We start from the raw sequence: 23,439 nt of genomic DNA on the forward strand, positions 1-23,439 counted from the left end.
GGTCTAGCCATGGCAAAGAAGAATTGTTCACTGTGGTTGATATGTGCAGTAATATTGCTACTGATTACTCAAGGCTATTTTATGACAAAGGTTCTAAGCCCCAAGATTCCTAACCTTAACCGAGACAGTTCAACATTTTTAACCACAACTTTGGATACATTCATCTTCAAGAAAGCCTACATAGATGTTGATCACAATTCAGCTCAAGAAGATAAAAGAGACGAATCACTAGACTCTTATAAACCACATGCTGATAAACCTGTAGCTGTGAACGAAGCAGGTAGAAACAACTTGGAAAAAGTGGTCGATGGATTACCGCAGAAAAGAACAGCTTTACAACACCACCCAGCTCAGGAAAATGAACCTGTGGTTGTAGACGGAGTAAATAAAAACAACTTGGAAAAAGTGGCTACATTATCACAGAAAAAAGTAGCTTTACGACACCACCCAGCTCAGGAAAAAGATACTTATAAACCTGTGGACGGAGCAAGTAAAAGCAACTTGGAAAAAGTGGTCCATAGATTGCCGCAGAAAAAAGTTGCTTTACCGCACCACTCAGCTCAGGAAAACGAAATATTAGATGCTTATAAACCTGTGGCTGTGGACGGAGCAAGTAAAAGCAACTTGGTCCATGGATTATTGCAGAAACAGAAAAAAGCAGCTTTACAACACCACCACTTGAAGAGACGTCACTTTAATTTATCGTTGTTATTTGCTAAGTATCTAGCTGATAATGATCCTGGACCCTTAGTAGAAACAGATGACACACTGACTCCACGACCTTTAACTGCTAACGAACAAGCTGGTAACAACATATTGTTTACGTTGAGGACCACAATGAAGTACCATGAGCAAAGACTGCCAGTTTTGTTTGATACTTGGCTCACTACAGTCAACACCAGTAACGTATTTCTGGTCACAGATGGAGGAGATACGAAATGGAAAGGGAGAGCTGGTATGGATGCTAAGTTTAACCATTCATTTGTATTTATTTTGCACGTATATCTAGACCATAGTCTCATGAATCAGCCGCACCTTTGGTGTCCGTCTGAGCACTCTTTACGTGAACTCATGGGCCACGGTGGATTTCCAACGTGACCAATGAGATTGCTCACAAGCATCAGGTGACTTGAATAGGAGGCAGCAAATAGTGAAACTTTACATGCGGTTGAGCAGCAAGCAGTGATGTGGCTGAGCAGAGATAGCGGATGTAGTTGCATTTTTATGGTTTTGTTAGCTTGTACAGTGACGTAATACATTCCATTGTGAAATGACTTCACGTAAAGAGTGCTCAGACGGACACCAAAGGTGCGGCTGATTCATGAGACTAATCTAGACCAGTGGTGTGCCCAGAACTGTTGCATGGTGGCTATTTTCAATCTCAATCTCAACTAAGCCTAGACGTTATTTTTTGTCTAGTGCCGTGGTGGTTATTTTTGTCTCAGGTGGTTAGTTAAATACATGTAGTGCCAACTCCACCAACCAGTGTGGGCACATCCCTACATTAAATAACTATAGATTGTCCCTTTGTAATATTCTTTTAAGGTTTAAGCTAATAGCATTTACACGTACTTGTGCAGGACTCAAGTACATCGATGTTCCTTGCCATGCATCATATCAAAGGTATGCAAACAACTATAAGTCGATGTTACACTTCTTTGCTATAGGAGCAGGCTGTATATGAGTATGCTTGTATTATACTGATGCAGAAATGACCTTTGCTGCAAGGCTGGCACTGAGCTGTCCCTGATGTTCAGAGATGAGAACCTCCATTATGAGTGAGTGTCTTAGTAGGTCTTTCAGGTAAATATATGGTTTGGCCCTCGTCCCTTAGAGCAAAGAGTACTGTGACGGGTAAGTTATACCAACCTCACCATACACTCGGGTTTATTATTGGGATTCCTTATAAGTGTTAGTGCTACTACGCTAAGGGGGGGTGTTAATTGAATTAAACAAGCTCTAAAGAAAATATTTTTATGTGTGTTTTACTGGAAATTAAATTTAATACTTTATATAATGAATCTCCTCATCTCCCTTTAGTTGGTTATGCCATGTTGATGACGATATTTACGTACTGTTGAGGTCTTTAGTTGAGCAGCTGTCAAAGTTCCGACCAAGAGAAGAACCAATTTACTTTGGACGCTCTGGATCAGCTTGGACTATACCCAGAGCTGTGATACACGGGGCAAAGTACGGGAAGCCTGGACAAAAGTATCACTTTGCTGTTGGTGGGATGTATTGTCTAAGTAGAGCCATGCTGGAGCTCGCCAAGCCTTATCTAGTGTGAGTTACATCATCATGGATAGAATGGTTAGTCCATTTCTGACCCATGTAGTACTCACTGTGAGTGTGTGCATTAAGTTTGATTTCTTTCTCCAGCAACGCTAACACTAGAGGCCTGAATGTTGTGTGTTTGCATTTATTAATATTGTTTATAGTGAATGTACACACACATTCCCGTACTGTCTTAGCTATTGTATTTTAGATCATGTATACCATAAATACTGTAATCTGATTGGCTGAAGGGAGTGTTCTATCCAACATAGAAAATCATGTACTTCACTTAGAAAATCATGTAGCAAAGATTAGATAAGAACATTCAAATCTGATTGGCTAAATACTCATGGTTGCTATGATCTAAAATGCTTAGACACTGTTTAGGAAGTTTCCACATGATTTAGAAGTCCTCAGGGCTAGTAGAACCCTCACTGCGTTCGGGATACTACAACCAGCCCTTTAGGCTTCTAAATCATGTAGAAACTTCCTAAACAGTGTCTAACTATTATATAGCTCTGGGCTTTAGAACTGCATGTCTACTGCCTCCATTCTTCAAGCTGTTAACACCCATAACAAAATTTGCTATGGATTCGTTTGCCTACATTAAATTTACACTTGCTGTATTACTTTTGCTACACGTGCAGAGGTGGGCAAGAGTTTGCAAACTCTTGCAGCAATACTCTAGAGCCAGAAGATGTGACTGTGGGCGTAGTGGTAGGTGAGTAACATCCACCATGATAGATCACTGTATTATAAGCTAGCTGTACAAATCTCTGAATAGTTTATAAAGCACACGTACATACATGTAGTGTACAGTGTGGTACACTTAATAATTACATCGTGTTATATAATTGTGTGTGTGTCTGAGCTGAGCTAGTGCTTGTAACTTCACTGGTTATGTGAATGTGTTGCTTGTATGTATGCATGATGCTATACTTTGCATGAAGAGAAGCTACATGTACATCGTTAAATTGTCCTTGTGATCGTCTCTCAACTTAATACTCTCATCAATCATTTTGTGAAAGCTGAGAATCGAAGTATGCGAATCATTCAATGCACACATAATCACGATTTGTAGGAGTGTTGCTGAATCAGAATTTGTCAAGAACGGAGATGATCTACACCCACGGACTAGGACTATGGGATGCGACAAAGAGGTTACAAAAGGAGCTGGACGAAAAGGTATGACAGATACTATGACAGATACATACACACTCTACAATGTACAGCGTTCTCTCGGTGAGCACTGGACAGGAAATCCACAATGTTACCTTTTTGAGGGTTCCCCTTTTATCACACACAATTATACCGTATGGTAGTTATTTTAGATGGATAAAAGTTTTTGGGCGACAGTATGTTTTATTGAGCACCCAGCAATTTTCATGGCTTTCCCTCAGCTGTATGTTATAAATTATGACTCTGTGCTTCCTACAGTTATTCACATAATTATACTGTGTTTTTAGCATCTTTTATGGTAACATGATTGTTCTATACGCCCACACAGATTGCTTATGCTTATGGCTGGGGTGCAATTAATTGGGGTGCGCCCGGAACATTCAACCATATCGCTGTGCCTCAGGCCCTCTACTCTGAACAAGAAGACAAAACACAGTAAGCTGCACATACCATGTACAGTATATAGCAATTGTACGTAACTAGTTGGTAATAGATACCGTATAGCGTGTAATAGTTCGAGGGTATTAATGTTTGCGGTTTTCGCTGATTAAGCATGTACCGCGAAAATTTATACCCACAAATTTAATATCGCATGCATGCTGCAGAAAAGCTGCTATTACGCGAAAATTAAATCCGTGAAAATCTTTCTAATGGTCATTCCGCGAAAGTTTATAATATTATCCTCGAAATATACCCGCTATACAATAGGTATACTAGCTATTTCAGGGATCACATTTAGGGGTGCCCCAGTACTGTAATGTTGTAGGTACATGCATAAACCAAGTGTCCCTGAGTAGTAGCCAACCTAACTTCAAAGGCGTATGTAGCGCTTCAGTTTACCTGAGACAATTTTCCTTTCATAAGACTGCTTGGATGAGCAGGGCCGTAAGAAGATGTTTTATGGTGGAGGGAGGGCACATAATAGAATGGGGGAAAGCGCTGCCCAGGAGGTGGATCCGGGACGGGGTCTTTCCGGAGGTGAAATTTCGTGTTTTTCCCAGAGATAACAGTTGTTACGAAAACAAGTGAAAGATAATTGCCTGAATAGAAACTTTGTGTGAACAGATGATGCTACGAAAAGTTCTGAAGAAACTACAACAGCCTTCACTGTAAGTATGAAAGCACCGCGGGTGCTGATGCCTCGGTGAGGTGCCAAAGCTACTAGCTTTTATACATTAATATTTTGCATTCTGCATGTAGGCAGAATCACAGGTAGCCTCCTTCACAAGGCCTCAATCTTCAGTGCGGCCTAGAATCAAGGCTAAATCACAGGAGTGGGTAATGATTGGCCATGATTGTTGTTAAAAACGATCGATGCCAAAAGTTCAAATCTAAAATTAATGGCTGCATCAGCAGAGCCTCCTTGCAGCTCTTTTCTCACTCTTGCAGCTACCAATAGCTAGCGTTCTAGTGCAGAGCTAACTAACTAAGTAGAGCAAAACTCGGTGAACAAGTTTTGCTATGCACTCTTCTGAAAAGGCTGCAATGGCATTCCAAGTACGCTAAACTAGGCATAACTCGAGAACGAAGCATTATTTTGCAAATCCACGAATTAAAATCCAAGAAAACATGACTATAGAAGCCTATAGAAACTCTTACTTACACTTGATTGATCCTTGAGCAGCTGTAGCAGTCTACACACACAGACAGACAGACACACAAACACACTACCGTATATATACCTCGCTTACGCATGCGCACCGAGGCATAAAAATTAGCCATAACTAGAGAGCAAAGCTTTAGTTTGCAAATCCACGAATCAAAATCCAAAAGAACGTGGCTAGAAGCTGTTAGTTTTCCTCGCATTGCATCTGTTGAGCAGTTACAGCTGGAACAGACACACACACACACACACACACACAGTCAGCTTTACCATATCCCTCATGCGGCTACGCTTCGAGGCATCATTATGGCAGCATAGTAATGACAGTCTGGGAAGGGGCCATATTGGAGCAGTTAGTAATTGAGTAATACCCAGACTTCACAGTGTATAATCTCAAAATAGTTTATAGTTATGTACTACGTACCTCTCTGCAAAATCTGATACTCTAAATCCAACTCTTTCCACTGAAGCGCTTTGTCTAAGCAGCCACCATTACCTTACCCTTCCCAATTTTGCGTGGGCGTTTCTCAATACTGCTGTTTCACAACTTCGAGTTTCCAACGCGCATAACTCAGGCATAGAATGAGGTATGTGCACACTAAGCATATCAATGCGCAGGCAATTCTTTGCTCTATCATCTGGTATTTAAATCGCAAAAATCATAGCCTGTTCCTATATGGACTTTTTCCCAGAGCCTGTCAGGGCCCTTTAAAAAATAACTAGTGTTCAAGCTGGCGCTGTGCTAATGCCTCTCGCCATGATTTGCTTTCGCTCAAAAGTATAGAAGAGAAAGTATAGAAGAGGAAAAAGTGTATAAAATAATCTGTCTAAAACTGACTTGCAATTGTATAATTATGGTATCATTGTTGTGTTTTGTGGCTGCTTATACCAGGACCTCAAGGATCTAGGAAGCAACAAAGAAGAAGATTTTGTTTTCAATTAATTATAAGCGGAAGTGCATAATTATTTCTTAAAGTTAGCTTATCTATATAAAGTCACTGAGAAGAAAAGACTTATTACATGCATCTATTGTTGTATTATGTGGCTTTAATACCAGGACCTCAAGAAAGAAGAAAATTGGATCTGTAGTTCATGCAGTGTATAATTATAATATTTAAGAAGAAAAGACTTGTGTACATACATATTGTTATCTATAGTAGTGTTTTGTGGCTTACCAGGCCCTCAAGAAAAATATGATTCTGCCAGGAGGATCTGGATCTGGGGAATGAGCGCGCATGCGCATTACATCCATAGGAATAATTAAAGGGTGTGTCCAAAGAGATCAATTTCACAAATGGCTACTGCTAGCTAGCTGTTTTAACAGGTATTTTCTGAGTCTTGTAGCTAACAAAAAGCTAGCGCTTTAGTGCAAGGCTAACTCATATGTTGAATAGAAAGTTTGTGCGGACAGATGATGCTATGAAAGATTCTGAAGAGACTGCAACAGCCTTCAATGTGAGTCAAACTAGCCATAACTCGAGAAAGAAGCTTTAGTTTGCTAATCCACAAATCAAAATCCAAGAGAACGTGGCTAGAAGCCTATAGAAGCTGTTAGTTTTCGTCGCATTGCAACCGTTGAGCAGTTACAGCTGGAACAGACACACAGACACACACGCACACACACACACACACACACACACACACACACAGTCAGCTTTACCGTATCCCTCGTGCGGCTACGCCTCGAGGCATAATGATGAATCTTCAGTAAATCCTTTGATCTTTCAGGCAACAGATTGCCTGGAAGTTAACCATGGATCAACTTCAGGCAACAAATAAACAATTTTGTAACATACACGAGCAATTCGTTGCCTACAACTGTTGTAGGCAACATAATATTGCCTAAGTTGCCTGGTGTATGGTGGCCTGCGTTATTATAATGATGGCTGTTGTAGGCAACATAATATTGCCTAAGTTGCCTGGTGTATGGTGGCCTGCGTTATTATAATGATGGCTGTTGTAGGCAACAGATTGCCTAAGTTGCCTGGTGTATGATGGCCTTAAGACCCAATGAAATTAGCATTCTTATTTCACGCAAGTGCCTGACTATTTTGGTAAAATATCAGGAAAAAACGCACATTTGCCATAATAGCCACGCTAAAAAATCACACATTATTTTTTACAGTGCTCAATATAATACAAATGCTTGGAACCAAGGATTATTAGAACAATATTATAGGAACCATGCATGGAACGCTTGGATGCCTTGGAACCGTAGAACCATGAACTATACACGTGTAATTGTAGTTCAGTTGGAATGCTAAATGTTAACTCAGCATGTTTTGTGCTATGCATTAACCCAAATTTGGATTGTGTTTGTTAATTGATTGTTTGTCTTTCTGCTGCAGATTTTACTCTCTACACTGCTTTCTCTACCCATCACTGCCCCGCTGTACCAAAAAAGCACGAGATAACTATATTAAACGACGAAAAAAACCAAAATAATTCTGCTTTTATAATTTTGTGCTTATTTTCCAACCAATAATTATATCATTTATTCTTAAATTGAAGCTAAGTGACAAAAACAACAAGAAAATAATGACCACAGCATATTATACTTTATATTTTCTAACGGCCCGGTTCAATGTATATAGCACGAAATTTCTGTTTTCGAGGGTTAGCAATCCTCCACCAAAATTGCTCCATGACATAGCAACAGCGGATGCAACATGCATTGACATATATACCCTAACGTTGCATTGACATACCCATATAGTGCCAACGAAATGTTTTTCCATGAAAGTTTAGTGTCTCAAAATGTCACGCTATACAGTATATTTCCTTAAGCGGTTCAGTGTGAGCATTAAGCTCATGCAGGACGTTAGTTTGTGTCTGACTATAATTATAGCATAAATCCTGCACAGAACATAGAGACTTCCATGTATCTATATTTAAGCGACTTCACAAGGGTGTCGTAACAATCTTTCTTGCTCAGGCAATATCTATAGCACAACGTAATTATACTAATATACCTCAGGATGCATGCATGCATGCATGCGTGGTACTCAGCCTTCGGGCTTCAATTCAGTGCAATATATACCATGCATACGTCCCTCGTGCCCATGTTATAACTATACATATTAACACTTTAAGAACAATATAGGCAACACTAAAACACATGCAATATAGCACAGTCAATCATAATGTGCAACCTATATACTGGTTGTATAGAAAAGTGAGTTCTCTCACTTTTTTCAGTATAATGGTATAACAAAATAAAATTGCTGCTCTTTGATGTACTGAGCTAGGTACATCAAACACTGACTCAGTGCATGGACTGCATATATAGTGCATATACCCTTTTAGAAAAGTTATAGTGCCAAGTGAATGAATCTAATGCACAGGACATGATATAACAAAGCTGTATAATGTTAATGTCAGGTCGTGTAATCCTCCTGCAAGAGGAATGTACAGTTAGCATGGCTTCAGGCACATACAGTTACTGAGTTAGTCTTCTTCGCAGGCGTCTAATGAAGAAAAGGAGGCCTATATATACTACTGACTGTTTGCGCATGCGCAAAATTATTGTAAATTTGTATCAAGTCGTACACAGAGCTATATATATAGCTAGACACAGAGCTGTAGGTTTGTTGCAGCAGCTATGATGAAAGTGTTCGCTTCATTGTTTTCTCATTTATTGTTTTTGTCGCTTAGTTTCAATTTTATTGACCAAATCTATTAATAATTCAATCTGTTTGCTAATGTGCATTGGTTGGGGTGTAGCTATAGTGAAGTGAATGAATAATAATCGTGGATTGTAGGACAGCTGTACAGGTTGCAAGTTGTACACACCCATGCAATAAAGTAAGCATGATTTACAAGAACATGCACGGCCTCAACAATTAGATTCAGTTTTCCCCACAAAATTGACATTGTGCAACAAATACCGTAGCTGGTTATTTTTGAGGATTGACCCAGAAAAACGAAAATTTAGTGCCTCGAAAATTAGGGTACATGCAGCAATGCTAGACTGGCGGCGACAAGCGCAAGCGACTGGCCAACTGCCTATATAAGTCACTCGTCTCAGCGGAAGTGTATAGATCATATGACACTACCAAACATGCATGTAGATAATGTGGTTAAATTTTGCTATGAGATTTAGCTACTATATATTGAATTCCCTGAAGTGTAAGTGCGGTTACAATTACAGGGCTAATATGATGTTGAGCAATCTGATAGGCTGCAATGCTCATTGCAGCTGAGACGAGTGACTGATAGGAAGTTTGCCAGTCCCTCGCGCTACGCATGCGAGGGGCTGTCACCGCCAGTCTATAGCAATGCATGGACTATAAATACAATTCCACCCCGACATCGATCCAATTATCCTTAAATATCCTCCCCATTCTGACGAGCTATCAGTGCAGTGCATAGAGTTTTTAATTTGATTCCTGCCAGCCAGTATAATGCAAGCTATATACATATATAGCACCGCTGAACTATATACTCTACAATTCAGATACGCAAATGTTCTTTTCTCTTCGAAGGCCGGTGAAGGAGGCTAAATAAATACCTTTCTGCATGCAAGTACACGGCAAAATTTTCGATGAACTGAAGTCTACAGACTAGACCTATATACACCCATGTTTTCATTTATGATATTTAGTTTCTCATGCAAGACATTTCGAAAACACCATTATATTGTATTTTCACTGCAATAATTATACTTGAGGTGCCAATTTATAAGCCATAATTTTCAAATTCCCTTGTAGCCCTGAGGTGCATGGCAAAAGTGCACGTCAGTATATAGGTGGGAAATATTATAGATTAACACTACATGGCGAGAGGCATTAGCACAGCTTACAACACTACCGTAGCTCGTTATAATTAGTTGACTTCTTTCTCTATGCTTATAATACAAAAACAAGACTAGATATAGTATTGAATTTCACCCATATTCTATTATAATTATGATGCATATAATTATCATTATAGCTGTGATATCGTTTAAATTTTGCAATTAGCATTACGAGGTAGGTGTATTAATTCCTGAGCCCTAACATGAGCTATGTAAGCTACATTGCCAGGTGGATGAACGATTGTTGTTCCTCCCAACCTTCCAGCTGTAGAATGAATTCCAACCGATGTCGTCAGGGTTGGTCTACAAGCAAATTTTGTCTCCGGTGCCGTCCAGAATTCTTTAACTTTGAGTAAACGTGTTATATTTCCGTCTTTCAAATTTGATAACGGTTGTGTTAAGCCACAATCCGGAAAATATTTGAGCCATACAAATTCAGCTGATACTTGATTGTCCTCAAGGAAAAATTGATTGATGTAGTCATGTATATTAGTCTTGTTAGGTAAACGTGGGATAAAAAAGTCATCAGTATCTAAAAAGAAGGCAAATTCAAACACTTCTCAATAGTGATACATACAATCATGATAGTTTAGAAGTTGTGAGTGGTAGTAAATCTGTGATATATCGAAATATGTTTTGCGATTCTCTACTTTCAGGAAACCTTCTTGAATATAACTTTCAACAATTTTGAGATTTTCATTGTCACTTATAAATTGCTCTTCAACATATAATTGAACCAAATCAACTCCAATAGTCTTCTGATATTTCAGCCACTCACTTAACCAAGGTGGTTTGCCAAAGCAGTTTGTACAAACAACAACTTTGTCTTTATAGTCATCTCTACGTGCAGGGTATGTAATGTCAATAGTACTTGTTATTGCTTCTTTCGAGTTTGGAAGTGGACGGTAACGCACAAAAGCGGTGCTGTTTTCATGGAGTTCAAGATCGTAACAATCAATCATTACTTCCTCATGAGTAAGTTTTGGGTAATGTTGAGTAATCCACAGAAAGTAAAGAGTAAAATCTTGAAAGTTTTAGCGTTAATGGAATCAGCACCACAGCCTTCATTCAATTAACCCATGTTTGCGTATTTCCATAGAGACCTCTGCAAAAATCACTACTGTGTTAACGGAATGTTTGCGACCATTTCTCGCACGTGTGTCAATGTATGCTGATCAAATAACCATAGAAGAATAGACATCTGACCCTGAATGAACTTGTTGGGTTAACACTACCTTTTGCTCCCAAGTACCATTAGAAATAACTTCTAATCTAGTAACCTTTTGCTTCGGAGTACCTTCTATTTGTGGTGAGCTTTTAGTATATGAAGTAGCATATGTATTTGGAGCATATTGATAGATATAGATGACACCGACCAAAAGAAGTACCAATGAAGAAGATCCGTAAAAGTCCTCTTCAACTTGTTATCAATCATAATTATCCTAAAATCTACAACGTTCTTTTTGCAGCAAGGCCGAATCATTATGCCTTGGTGCGCATGCGCAAGCGAGGTATACGGTAGTGTGTTTGTGTGTGTGTGTCTGTCACTCTGTGTCTGTGTCTGTGTAGACTACAGCTGCTCAAGGATGAATCAAGTGCAAGTAAGAGTTTCTATGGTTAGGCTGACTATTGGGTACTACCTGATTCTTCCAGGTACTACCTCAAAAAAGAAATTTCCCACCTATTACAAAGTATTAAAACGTCAATAAAAAGCAATAAAGTAATTGGCAATAGTGTGCAAAAAATAATAAAATGTGAGTGCAAAAAGCTATAAACTGCATACAGAAATAAAATGTGAGTGTAACAGCCTATAAATTTAAACTGGGTACTGCTCAGCCATATTTTCTAAAAGTTTTTCGAGTAAATCCGATGCTCCAAACCTTCTTCTCCACAAAAACTCGATAGGATACGTGCTCTTCTGAAAAGGCTGCAATGGCATTCCAAGTAAGCAAAACAAACATTAATTTGTAGGTAACCATTCCTGGCAATTGAAGGCCACAATAATGTTGAATAGCATCCCATTATTGTTTCGAGCATTCGAAAGCAGCACTGCCATGTTAGTAGTTTGGTCAGCAGTACTTCACTTCAACATCTAGTCAAACACGTCTCCAAGATACATGCGTACATGTAAAGTGGGCTGTCCAGCACACATTCATGTATATGAGTTGATACTTCCCATCATTTGCTGTTTCCATTGAACCCAGCAACCATTCACTCGAATCTAGAAAACAAAGCAACAAAAATTGCAGCTCTAAAGCAAGTATTCTTTAACAGAGAAGTGGATACAACAAAATATAGTAACATACGATACTATCGAAGACAGGTATATTTCGTCACTTTTCAAACATAATACTTGGTACATGCATTCTTTATACATTTTGTAGGCTAAGGAAAAATTACTAGAATAAAACGCTCCATCTAGCTAGTCTCATCCACAAAGCAGATTTGTTTCACTACACGTTTAAATTAAATGTATGAACGTACATGTATGTAAATAGGATGTTTAATTATGACAAACAGGGAGGAAGAGGAAAAAAAGAGGTGCAACGAATGCTCTGAAGTAAAAGAAGATTGTGGTTTGTGTCAAACATGCAAAGACATATTGGGGGCAGTATATGCAAGAAACAATGATTATAGAAACTGCGTTTAAACAGTTAATACGTAACTTAATCATTGATACTCACCGGCACAATGCAGGCATCTTGTAACCAAGACAATCTTCTCAAAGTATGTGTTGTACCTCTTTCTCTTTTTTTCTCCCTGTTTGTCATACTCATTTATATATCTCATGCATTTACATGCAGATACATTCATACATTAAAGCGTGTAGTGAAACAAAAAATTTACTGCTTTGTGGCTGAGATTAGATGGACTCAGGAGCGTTTTCTTCCAGTAATTTCTCCTTAGCCTACAAATGTATAAGGAAATAATTATAATGTTATGGTACCAATAATTGGAAAAGTGACGACATACCTGTCTTAGTGCTTTTATTCGCATGTTGTCCTATTATTCATTGTGATTCGTACAGTGATTAATCGCGTATCAGTAATTGCCTTGACGACCACACGTTCGAATAACGGCCGTGGCAAATTTTTTTTACTGAAACTGCAGCTAAAAATGTCCTTAAAACTGCATCACAAACGATTAACAATCAATAGTAAGGCTACTCGTGCAATATGGGATTAATAGCACGAGGATACTAATTGTCTAATCTCATACAACAATATTGAGAAACTGAAAGGCATTACAGTGCTCGCTAAGCTAAAGGTATAGTCAGTTGCTTTGGTGTGCATGTGTTTGTGGGTTTGTTTTGGTATTTGTGGTTGCTTGCATGTAGTGTGCATACAGTAACTTGGCTGATAATTGCAACTTGCCTCAGGTGCTGTACATGCATGTCTAACAATAATGTCAAAGAATGGAGTGAATTCCAGAAGCTTGGTGAACTACAGAACTTGAGGACCTCGTATTTGTAGGTAAGAACAAGCTAGGCGGTATGCTATGATTCACCAACCCAATGCCATTGCCTGTTTTTAACAAAGCCCGTGGTTTTGGAAAATATTAAGTTGGTGAACCATAGCACACCGGCTAGCTTGTTCCCTAACCCACTAACCGCAGTTGAATATCATGCATGGAGTTGAATTGGTGATAATTATAGCATACTGGCTAGCTTTGTGCTCGTACCTACAAATACATAATTATGACATAGTATGGCCATACAGGCAATCCCCTAGAGGAGAAGCACTCAGGTGATGGAGACTGGAGGGAGCAGGCTCTCAAGAGAGTGCCCAAACTGAAGAAGTTGGATGGAGTTCCAGTGGTAGGTCAAGCAGACGATGAGGAAGAACAACAATAACTATTAGACTCCCAAATTGCTTATATTAAATAGATCTACACTTATTTAATTTGTGCTATCTGTCTGGATGCTTTTATTATCTGCTAGAGGAGCTACACTGAACTGAACTTGTATTGTTTTACCTTGCACGTTCTTTCCATCAGGTCCAGATGCACTGTTAAGCATTGCTCTAGGAATTTTCAGTATTCCAGTGACTAGCCTCGAGTCTTTCATTATACACCGGCCGCTTTCCTTCACTGCTGCTTGCATAATTATGGTAGATCTATGTATACGTAGCTAGCTTGTACTGCACGACTTAGCCCCTCCCAACACACCCATTCATATAAATATAAATTTGGCATATGGGCATGCGCACTAAAGCATTTATAGATACCGTATAGCGGGTATATTTCGAGGGTATAAATGTTCGCGGTTTTCGCGGATTGAGCCTCTACCGCGAAAATTTATACCCACAAAAATTTATATCTTTATTGAATAGTAGGCGTGTTCAGTATTATTGACCACACCTATCGACAATAAGAGGTGCCTCACCGTTATAGGCTAGGCCTGGATTCGAGGCTAACGGTGTGGTGGTAACAGCTGCATGTTGATGTGCGCATGCGCCAAAAGGCTGGAACTCAGACCACGAAAATAAAATCCGCGAAATCCTTTGGTCCATCCGCGAAAATTTATACCCTCGAAATATACCCGCTATACGGTAATAGACAGTAGTTGTAGTTGATTTTGTGATGGAGCAAACATTTATGTTGATATGACAAAATCCCATTCAATAGAAGTGTCTGTATTGTGTTCAGTGTCACATTGTACTAGAGTGAGGTGCTGCTCATTGCTACTGGTAGCACAGCGTCGGGTTGCAGTGTGCACCAAGAGACCATTAGACTGGAGCTGGAAGCTTTGAGCTGTCCTGAGAGTTACACCAAGGCACAGAGTTCGCTGCTTGACACCTCCCTTGGAGTACATAGACTATACGACTGCAGGACAATAAAAAAAGAAAAACAAATGATCAACATCAGTCTGCTGTTGAGCAACTTTACAGGAGACAAAATTACACAAACTTGTAGATGTGGCATATGGCCTCAAATTCACCTTCAACCTTTTTCAACCAGCTGAGTCAGCATTTTTGTCTCCATCTTGTATTACATCTTTTGTTAGTTTAAGAATCGTAGTAGTGTAAGCCTATCATTGCTATACCTGCTGCTACATTAAGACAGGAGTCAAAGAAACAAGGAAAGTGCAGCAACAACTGGATGTTTGTGGTTAACTTAGTTTCTGGCTCATTGCTTCGAGTGTGACTATGCTACTCACTTACTGGGTATTGTTAGCATCATCTGCTACTAGTATAGAGTGCTACAATCGTTTGCATGCAGCCTTCTGGTTTTAGCTAGGATAGCTACTTTTCATGCTTTTCTCTGTAGGTTTCCGTATTTCTTTTCTCCGTGCACACACATTCCTCCATTTAATTATGGTGTTACTATACAGTTAGTGTTTACCTGTCCCTTGACAGACTTGTCTTTGGTTGGGGAGCACTGACTGAGGACCACTGGCTGACTAGCAAATGACCTCCTAGCATCCAGGCACAGACCACTGCCAATGGTGCGCAGTTGACCATAAGTGAAGTCTTGAATTGGTGGAGCACTGTAAAACAAATAATTCCATTGCATGTTGTACTTACATGTAGCACGCATGCATCATGACCTGACATGTGATTTATGTGAGATATCTATAAGAAAGAGAAGGAACATAGTGTACTCACCTAAACTGAGGGTAGATGTTATCCAAGAACCATTGAAAATAACTTGCAATGCAACTGCTCTCTCAACTCTTGTTTCTCTGAAATACTGAATGAACACAAGATAAGTAACATTGCTTCATTACTATTGTATGGGTTGAGTGTGTGCATGGCTAGTATAATAGCTATATACTTACTCTCCAAAATCCACCTTGAGATTCTGCTCATAGTAGTACGGCTTGTAGGAGTCCATCCAGACCTCAACAGTGCGCCTAATGTTCCTATAGGCAACCACACAAAAATACTAGTTCAATACAACCCATTTCACTTCACTTGAAGCTAGCCTCGAGACCAGGCCGATCAAAATACGGCCTGGTCTCTATTGCATGGGTGATAGTGCACATGCGCGAACTGAGTCAAGAATCTGGGTGACTCGTTATACTTTAGTAAACCTTTGTAAAATTAAACCGTAAACTAGTTTGTTTACTAGTTTCTTTCCGTATTAATTTTAACAAATACTTGTCTCCTCTGAAGCTGTGGCTTATGCTCTCTATTGCGTTGTCGAGAAGACTTGCTGGCTAGTCTGAAGCCAGAAGAAGCTCTCATTTGTACAGAAACCAAGTTCAAAACATCACGACCATCCAACCATCATAGAGGGCCTCTTCTGGTTTCAGACTAGTGTGCAAGCCTTCTCGACAACACCATAGAGTGCCACAGCTAGCTAGCTAGGCTATAAAGCTTCAGAATACATATAATTATAGTAGATAGTACGTGGGCGTGTATGGACCACGCCTATGATTAATTACACATGCAATAGGTGCCAGGCCGTATTTTAATAGGCCTGCATGGATTCGAGGCTACTTGAAGCAGGAGTTGCTCTCAAAGAAATGCTATACTTCAATTGACTGATTGACCTCAAATGTATAGTAGTAAGTGTAGCTATAGCCCATGCACTGTGTAGACACTGTAGTGGATATAGTGGCAGGGTGACTTGCACCTTCTCTCATGAGGTTGGCATTTAATTCAATTAAGGGACTGAAGAGGTGTACTACAAGCTAATTGTTTTTTATAAAGCTTCAAAAATTATACTGATTACTTACTCACTACACTATAGTATCTGGTTGTAGCCCAGGATTCGAAACACTTCAATGGATACACTAGCTGAAGATCACCCCTCACCTTGTAACAGTACTGTGGTACGAGTTCCCCTCTCCAAACGAGTATGGCATGGCTGACCGGAAGATGTGTCCAACATGAGAACAAGGAATGATCTCCATACTACCTCCACACATCCACACTCGCAGGGATAGCTCTGTGTGTGCATGCATGGTGGTCATAAGAGATTATAATAATTATACAGTATAAGCTAGGACAACTCTGCATGAGATAGAGAGAGTGGAATGCTGTAAAATACAAGATTGTATAAGGGGGAATTCTTAAGATAAAAAGTTATAGCATGATGGTTGTTGCCACTATAGCAAAATTAAGAAGCCAGCTGTTATATAGCTAATTGAGACAGACTTACTCACATTCTCTCCTCCCCATATCTCCATCTGTCCATCATACAGACCAATGTGCTCAAACCATGTCTTGTCCACTGCAAACAGCCTTCCAGCAATTGCAGGGGTCCTGCAAACCCCACCAGAGGGGGGGGGGGGGGGTGGTTATATAGTATGCCTGCATGTCTGGGTGAAGTGTTTGGCTAGTTTCCACCCTCACAATGCATATGTGGTGGTGGTGGTGGTGGTGGTGGTGGTGGTGGTGTATAGCTAGACATGCACGGTTATATACAACTAGGTGTATGGGTGGCTGGTACCTGATGGGGTCCACTGGTGATCGTGATCGCATCTCCTTAGAGGACATTGTGTCCCACTTGAAGTGAAGGTTGGACCCAAAACCACCTGCAGTGAGAGAACCAGTCAGAGCAGCTACATGCATGTACAAAACAATGCTAAGTATATACAAACAACAAATATTAATGTAGTGAATCTATTGCACTATCTATATCATGTTGTTTCTGAGATGTAGCATTGTTTTGTTACAGGCAATCAATTCTACTGTGTTTTACATACAGGAGGATGGTTTTATCACTTGTCCCTTATATAAACTCCCTATATGACCTCAATAGATGGTAGGGGATGCCCTGGGGGAATTCATAGGGTAACTAAATGTAACCCACCTCTGACCACGGGGCTAGCCAGTGTGTAGCTCATGTCGTCTTTGTTCAGAATATCAATAACTGGTGAAACAACGTGAGACGAGTTCTGTAGCACAAAAGAAACACACGTCTCTAAGAGGTGTGCATGATATCTACACCATCGGTATAATAACACAATGTCCAAAAAAGTCCAGGCTGCATAGTTGGTTAAACTCTTAAAATGCTTTTCCTATTGGTAGGCACTACTCACTTCCTTGATCCGACTGAGGAGAGGTTCTAACCATCCCTGAGTGGCCTCACAATGGCTGTCCAGGAATAGTACCACTGGACCAATGGCTTGTTCAGTTCCAATAATCCGAGACTTTATGAGACCATGTCTAGATTTCATACGGAGCAACTTCACTTTAGGAATGGCTTGCAACAGTTCACCATCTTGTGCTGTAGGGCAGATAGTTAGGTCATTGATTCAACTACAATAATAGCATTACGATCACGGCTGAAATCATCCACTAAAATGATCTCTTGTATTAGCTTTGGAGGGCTTCTGTTCAGCACACTACACACACACACACACACACACACATCAGTCACTATACACACACACACACACACACACACACACACGTCACTATGCACACACTCCAAGGCTTGTTGCTTTTACCTGACTATTGTCCTGAGGAGAGCTGATCGAGCTTCATTATGGAAGCAGATGATGACACTGGTTGGAGGGAGGTTGTCTTGTTGAGCAGCAGGGGAGCTCTTACACCTACATGCAAGTGTGGGGGAATATGTCCTTATCTCTAGAAATGAAGCCATCAAGAGCAGACAATACAAACCACATATCTGTCAGGACGGGTAGCATCGCTAACTATCTGGTTGAACTGGAAGCTCTTCATAGCATCACCTTTCACTATCTTCTAAGCACCGAGATATGACTCCATGTCAAAATCACCCAGTACAGCAATTGATTGAGGCTTCTTCTCCAGTGGACTGCTAGTGGGCTGCTTACCAAACGGTCCAACTACCTTGTCCACAAGAAGCTTTCTCTGCTTGCCACTGTCCCTTGATTCTTGAGCCATTTTCATTCGATTCTGAAGTTTTGGACCTAGTGATTTTCTTTCCTCTTTCAGTCTGATCTGAACGAGTGGATCGTTTTTATCGGAGGGTATCTTTCATTTGATATTTCTACTACTAAGTGATTTCTGAATATCAATTGCAGCATGTTTTCTAGCCAAGTCAGAATCTATGAGGTCCTTTCAAAGGTCAGCTCTTTTCTTCATATACTGGCGATTGAATTCGTCACCATCATTGGTCCTCTTGCCTGGTTGCTCTAGTTTATGTGGTGCCCTATACGCGTATGCAGGAGAACATTGTCTACTAGCACTGACTCAGCCTTGTGATTCACTAGTGGCTGTGAGGGTGAGGCAGTACGCAAGCTCAGGAATGTGCTGTATTCTTAAAGGGTCAATAACTTTGTATGCACAGTCACGCAGTGCTGAATATACACCATTCATTATAGTTATATCCAAAATAATTTTTATAGGTAGTCAAAAGATATGCGTTAATTAATTAATGAGAACGTTGCCAAGTTCAATACATAATTATTAATAAGCCAAGAAATCACCCTCCTTTAGGATATCATACATCACATAGTCATGCTACTATTGAGCAATGGCTGAGGCCTCTTTGCATCGAAGACAAAGGGATAGAGTTAATCAGGTTAGGGGACACCACTACCACTATCTCATATCAGGGTTCTGTTAATTGTCCTGGAGTGTGAGCGGGAGCATTGTAATACAACGCTCTGCTCACACTCCAGGACAATATAACAAGCCATTCAGACATCAGCTACCACCCATTTAGTACATTCATAATCCAGCTAGAGCTACTGCACTGACCTTATCCACAATGCCCTGAGGGATGTCTGACCGGTTGTTGATAAACAGGAACACTCCTGCAACTACACAGAGCCCCAAGATGACCAGGACAGGCTTCTTAGTAGCACGTCTGGTCCACCGTATCTCCACGCTGAGCTGTGATGGCTAGAGCTATTCTCACCTAACTCCACTGTGGTTGGCTAGCTAGCTAGTAGCTCAAAAATAACAACACAAGTGGAGGAGGGGCTTGTACATGCCACTCCCATTATTTGCAGCAGAACCAGACCCTCCCACCTTCCTAATTTACGCAGCAACTAGCCCCTCCCACTATGGCTAAAGCAAAACAAATGGAGTGTATCAGCAAGATTAGTTGCTTCTTGATCTTGTTGCTGGTTACCTTTGGAGCAGCTAGGGTGGCAACCAAGCCTAACATCATACTCCTCTTTGCAGATGATGTGAGTTGAACATTGAAAAAACTGTCCTCTCTATTGATGGTTTGGTTCCATTCCCTTCATGCAGCTTGGCTATGGAGACCTGTCTGTGTATGGCCACCCCACCTCCAGCACCCCTAACCTGGACAAGATGGCCTCCCAAGGACTCCTCTTCACTCAGTTCTACTCAGCCAGTCCACTGTGTAGTCCATCACGAGTTGCTCTGTTGACGGGCCGCTACCAAACACGCAGTGGAGTGTACCCTGCAGTGTTTGCATCTGGAAGTGTGGGAGGTATTTTTGTAATGTATTCAGCAGCACACAGCTTCACTGTCATGCAGGTCTTTCACTGAATGAGACCACCATAGCTGAGGGATTAAAGGATGAGGGATATACCACAAGCATTGTTGGAAAGTGGCATCTAGGAGTAGGCAAGGACAATGAGTACCTACCAACAAGACAGGGCTTCGACTCTTATCTGGTACGCATTTTCGATGTGTACTGGTGTTTAATTAATTATTACAGGGGATACCATACTCACAAGACATGTGTCCATGTGTACACAAAGTGTGCTTCTATCCCAATGTTCCCTGCATTGACAAAGCCTGTGAAAATGGTTGGTATACATTTTCAACTGTCAACATTGTAAATGACTTTCTGTATAGGGAATGTTCCTTGTCCACTCTTCCAAAACGAGAACATTGTACAGCAGCCAGCCGACTTTCTCCAGCTTATGCAAAACTACTTGAAAGGAGCTGAATCGTTTATTAAAACTTCTGCTGGTGAGTAATTACTTCTACACACAGGTATCATTTTCTATTTCCTCCAGATAAGAAGACTCCATTCTTCTTGTACTTGGCCTTCCAACACATGCTCCTCAGTTTGCTGGCAAGATGTTCACTAACTCGAGCATAAGAGGACAATTTGGTGATGCTCTCAATGAAATGGACTGGGCAGTAGGCCAAATATTCCAGTACATAGAGGAGGCTGGAGTCAAGGACAATACGTTCATTTTCTTCACTGCTGACAACGTGTGAGTAAGTATACGTACCTCCTAGAGCATCTATTATCATATTGCAGACCATCTTTGGCGAGGGAGATTTATGGAGGGAATGCTGGTCCCCTGAGATGTGGGAAATATTCGACCTGGGAGGGCGGTCACAGAGAGCCTGCCATCGCTTGGTGGCCAGGCAAAATTAAACCAGGGAGAACAATGGAGGTATTATTGCACTGTTCCTATGTACGTAGTTGAGCATTTTTCAACAGCCATAACTTCAGTACCGTTGATCCGCAATGTAAAATATATATAAAAAGAGATCTTATAAATGATGTGTTCAAATAAAAGTTGGTTGGAAACATTATTTTTGTTTTTCGCCCTTGGACCATTGTATTGGGCCGAAATTATCATGATGGTAAGTTTTTCATTGAAAGCACGGAACTCAAATTATGGCGATTGAAAGCGTTCCCGAGCTATAATTAACGGGAGGAGAGGGTTTACAAGTTTCCCTAACCTCCTGCTTGTACAGGTAGCTGCTACAGTGGATGTGTTCCCTACTCTAATGAACATAGTGGGAGGAAAGATACCTGCAAATGTGACAATGGATGGAGTGGACATGGCCCCAATCCTCTTCAATGATGGCAAGGTATGATTCACAGCATGCTAGTTTGCTTGGGTACGTATATAGATTAAGATCTCGCTCATTTCTTACAGAGCAACAGAGACTTCTTTATTTTCTATCCTGGTGATCCAAACAAGACTCTCGGTATATTTGCAATACGTTGGAAGGAATACAAAGCTCATTATTATTCCCACGGGTAATCACTGTACCTAGCCACATGCAATACTTGACTGACCCTGTGCATGCAGTGGACTATGCACGACTACTCACCCTGATGTTGTGTGTCGGAGTAATTACACACTTCATGCCTACGACCCTCCTCTTCTTTATAACCTTCACAATGACACGGGTGAGATCTACAAACTGAATGTCAAAGAGTACAGCGATGTCATGAAGCAAATTGAAACAGTGAGTTGTCTATAGTGTAACCCTTGTGCTATATTTATGGCTGTATAGCATTATGGTAGGAATCTTCCCACTACTCATGTATATATGCAGTTGAAAAAGACCTTTGAGGCTGACATGGTGTGGGGAGAAAGTCAGATGGGCCGAGGGCAGAGCCCAGAGCTGGAGCCATGTGCCAGGCCTGGCTGCACTCCCTTCCCTCTATGCTGTACAACTAGTTCTTTCCTACAACAGGACATGAGCCTAGCTCTAATCTAATCACTCTAGCTGTGGACAGATCTAGCTAGATAGGTAATTTGCATAATTTTGTTAATGTTGTTGAGTAGTAGCTTAGAAATAGAATGCATGCATATAAGGGTGTCTCTCGATCTCCTAACTCAACTGACTCACAAAAATGACCATCAAGACTCAAACATCCGCGCCGCGCCGCGTGTCAAGGTAATGTTTTAGACACACATTCCTTAGGTCAAAGTTCAGGAATGTGCGTGATATACTGGTTGTACAGAAAAGTGAGTTCTCTCACTTTTTTCAGTGTAATGGTATAACAAAATCAAATTGCTGCTCTTTGATGTACTGAGCTATGTACATCAAACACTGACTCAGTGCATGGACTGCATATATAGTGCATATACCCTTTTAGAAAAGTTGTAGTGCCAAGTGAATGAATCTAATGCACAGGACATGATAATAAAGCTGTATAATGTTAATGTCAGGTCGTGTAATCCTCCTGCAAGAGGAATGTACAGTTAGCATGGCTTCAAGCACATACAGTTACTGAGTTAGTCTTCTTCGCAGGCCTCTAATGAAGAAAAGGAGGCCTATATATACTACTGACTGTTTGCGCATGCGCCAAATTATTTGTAAAGTTTCTGAAATTTGTATCAAGTCGTACACAGCTATATATATAGCTAGACACAGAGCTGTAGGTTTGTTGCAGCAGCTATGATGAAAGTGTTCGCTTCATTGTTTTCTTCACCATTTATTGTTTTTGTCGCTTAGTTTTAATTTTATTGACCAAATCTATTATTATGAATAATAATTCAATCTGTTTGCTAAATGTGCATTGGTTGGGGTGTAGCTATAGTGAATAATAATCGTGGATTGTAGGACAGCCATACAGGTTGCAAGTTGTACACACCCATGCAATAAAGTAAGCATGATTTACAAGAACATGCACGGCCTCAACAATTAGATTCAGTTTTCCCCACAAAATTGATATTGTGCAACAAATGCCGTAGCTGGTTATTTTTGAGGATTGACCCAGAAAAACGAAAATTTAGTGCCTCGAAAATTAGGGTACATGTAGCAATGCTAGACTGGCAGCGACAAGCGCAAGCGACTGGCCAACTGCCTATATAAGTCACTCGTCTCAGCGGAAGTGTATAGATCATATGACACTACCAAACATGTATAGATAATGGGTTAAATTTTGCTATGAGATTTAGCTACTATGGAATTTACTGAATTCCCTAAAGTGTAAGAGCTACGACGTTGCTATTCAACCAGCTTGTTCCTAA

General features: G+C 40.5%; 2 protein-coding genes and 1 pseudogene across 2 annotated transcripts; 2 read left to right on the forward strand and 1 right to left on the reverse strand.

Annotated features, from left to right (window-relative positions):
- The first annotated feature begins 9 nt into the window (after positions 1 to 9).
- On the forward strand, positions 10 to 7,566 carry LOC135348828 (beta-1,3-N-acetylglucosaminyltransferase lunatic fringe-like). Its single transcript, XM_064547185.1, has 8 exons — positions 10 to 955; positions 1,581 to 1,623; positions 1,710 to 1,778; positions 2,041 to 2,283; positions 2,922 to 2,995; positions 3,356 to 3,459; positions 3,782 to 3,888; positions 7,405 to 7,566. The coding sequence occupies exons 1-8, from the start codon at positions 10 to 12 to the stop codon at positions 7,499 to 7,501; spliced, it is 1,683 nt and encodes a 560-aa protein (XP_064403255.1). The 3' UTR covers positions 7,502 to 7,566.
- Positions 7,567 to 14,410: 6,844 nt separating this feature from the next.
- Positions 14,411 to 18,670, reverse strand: LOC135349253 (polypeptide N-acetylgalactosaminyltransferase 16-like). The gene is made up of 13 exons (XM_064547762.1): positions 18,601 to 18,670; positions 18,496 to 18,526; positions 18,253 to 18,357; positions 18,080 to 18,147; positions 17,842 to 18,029; positions 17,613 to 17,697; positions 17,250 to 17,334; positions 16,959 to 17,062; positions 16,613 to 16,745; positions 15,631 to 15,714; positions 15,458 to 15,542; positions 15,195 to 15,339; positions 14,411 to 14,675 (listed from the first exon to the last, which is right to left on the reverse strand). Exons 1-11 carry the CDS (start codon positions 18,668 to 18,670, stop codon positions 15,476 to 15,478), a joined length of 1,020 nt encoding a protein of 339 aa, XP_064403832.1. The 3' UTR covers positions 14,411 to 14,675; positions 15,195 to 15,339; positions 15,458 to 15,475.
- Positions 18,671 to 19,786: 1,116 nt separating this feature from the next.
- On the forward strand, positions 19,787 to 22,271 carry LOC135348840 (arylsulfatase A-like; annotated as a pseudogene).
- The last annotated feature ends 1,168 nt before the right edge of the window (positions 22,272 to 23,439 follow it).

This window comes from Halichondria panicea, chromosome 15 (assembly GCF_963675165.1).
Source record: "Halichondria panicea chromosome 15, odHalPani1.1, whole genome shotgun sequence".
NCBI classification, from domain to species: domain Eukaryota; kingdom Metazoa; phylum Porifera; class Demospongiae; order Suberitida; family Halichondriidae; genus Halichondria; species Halichondria panicea.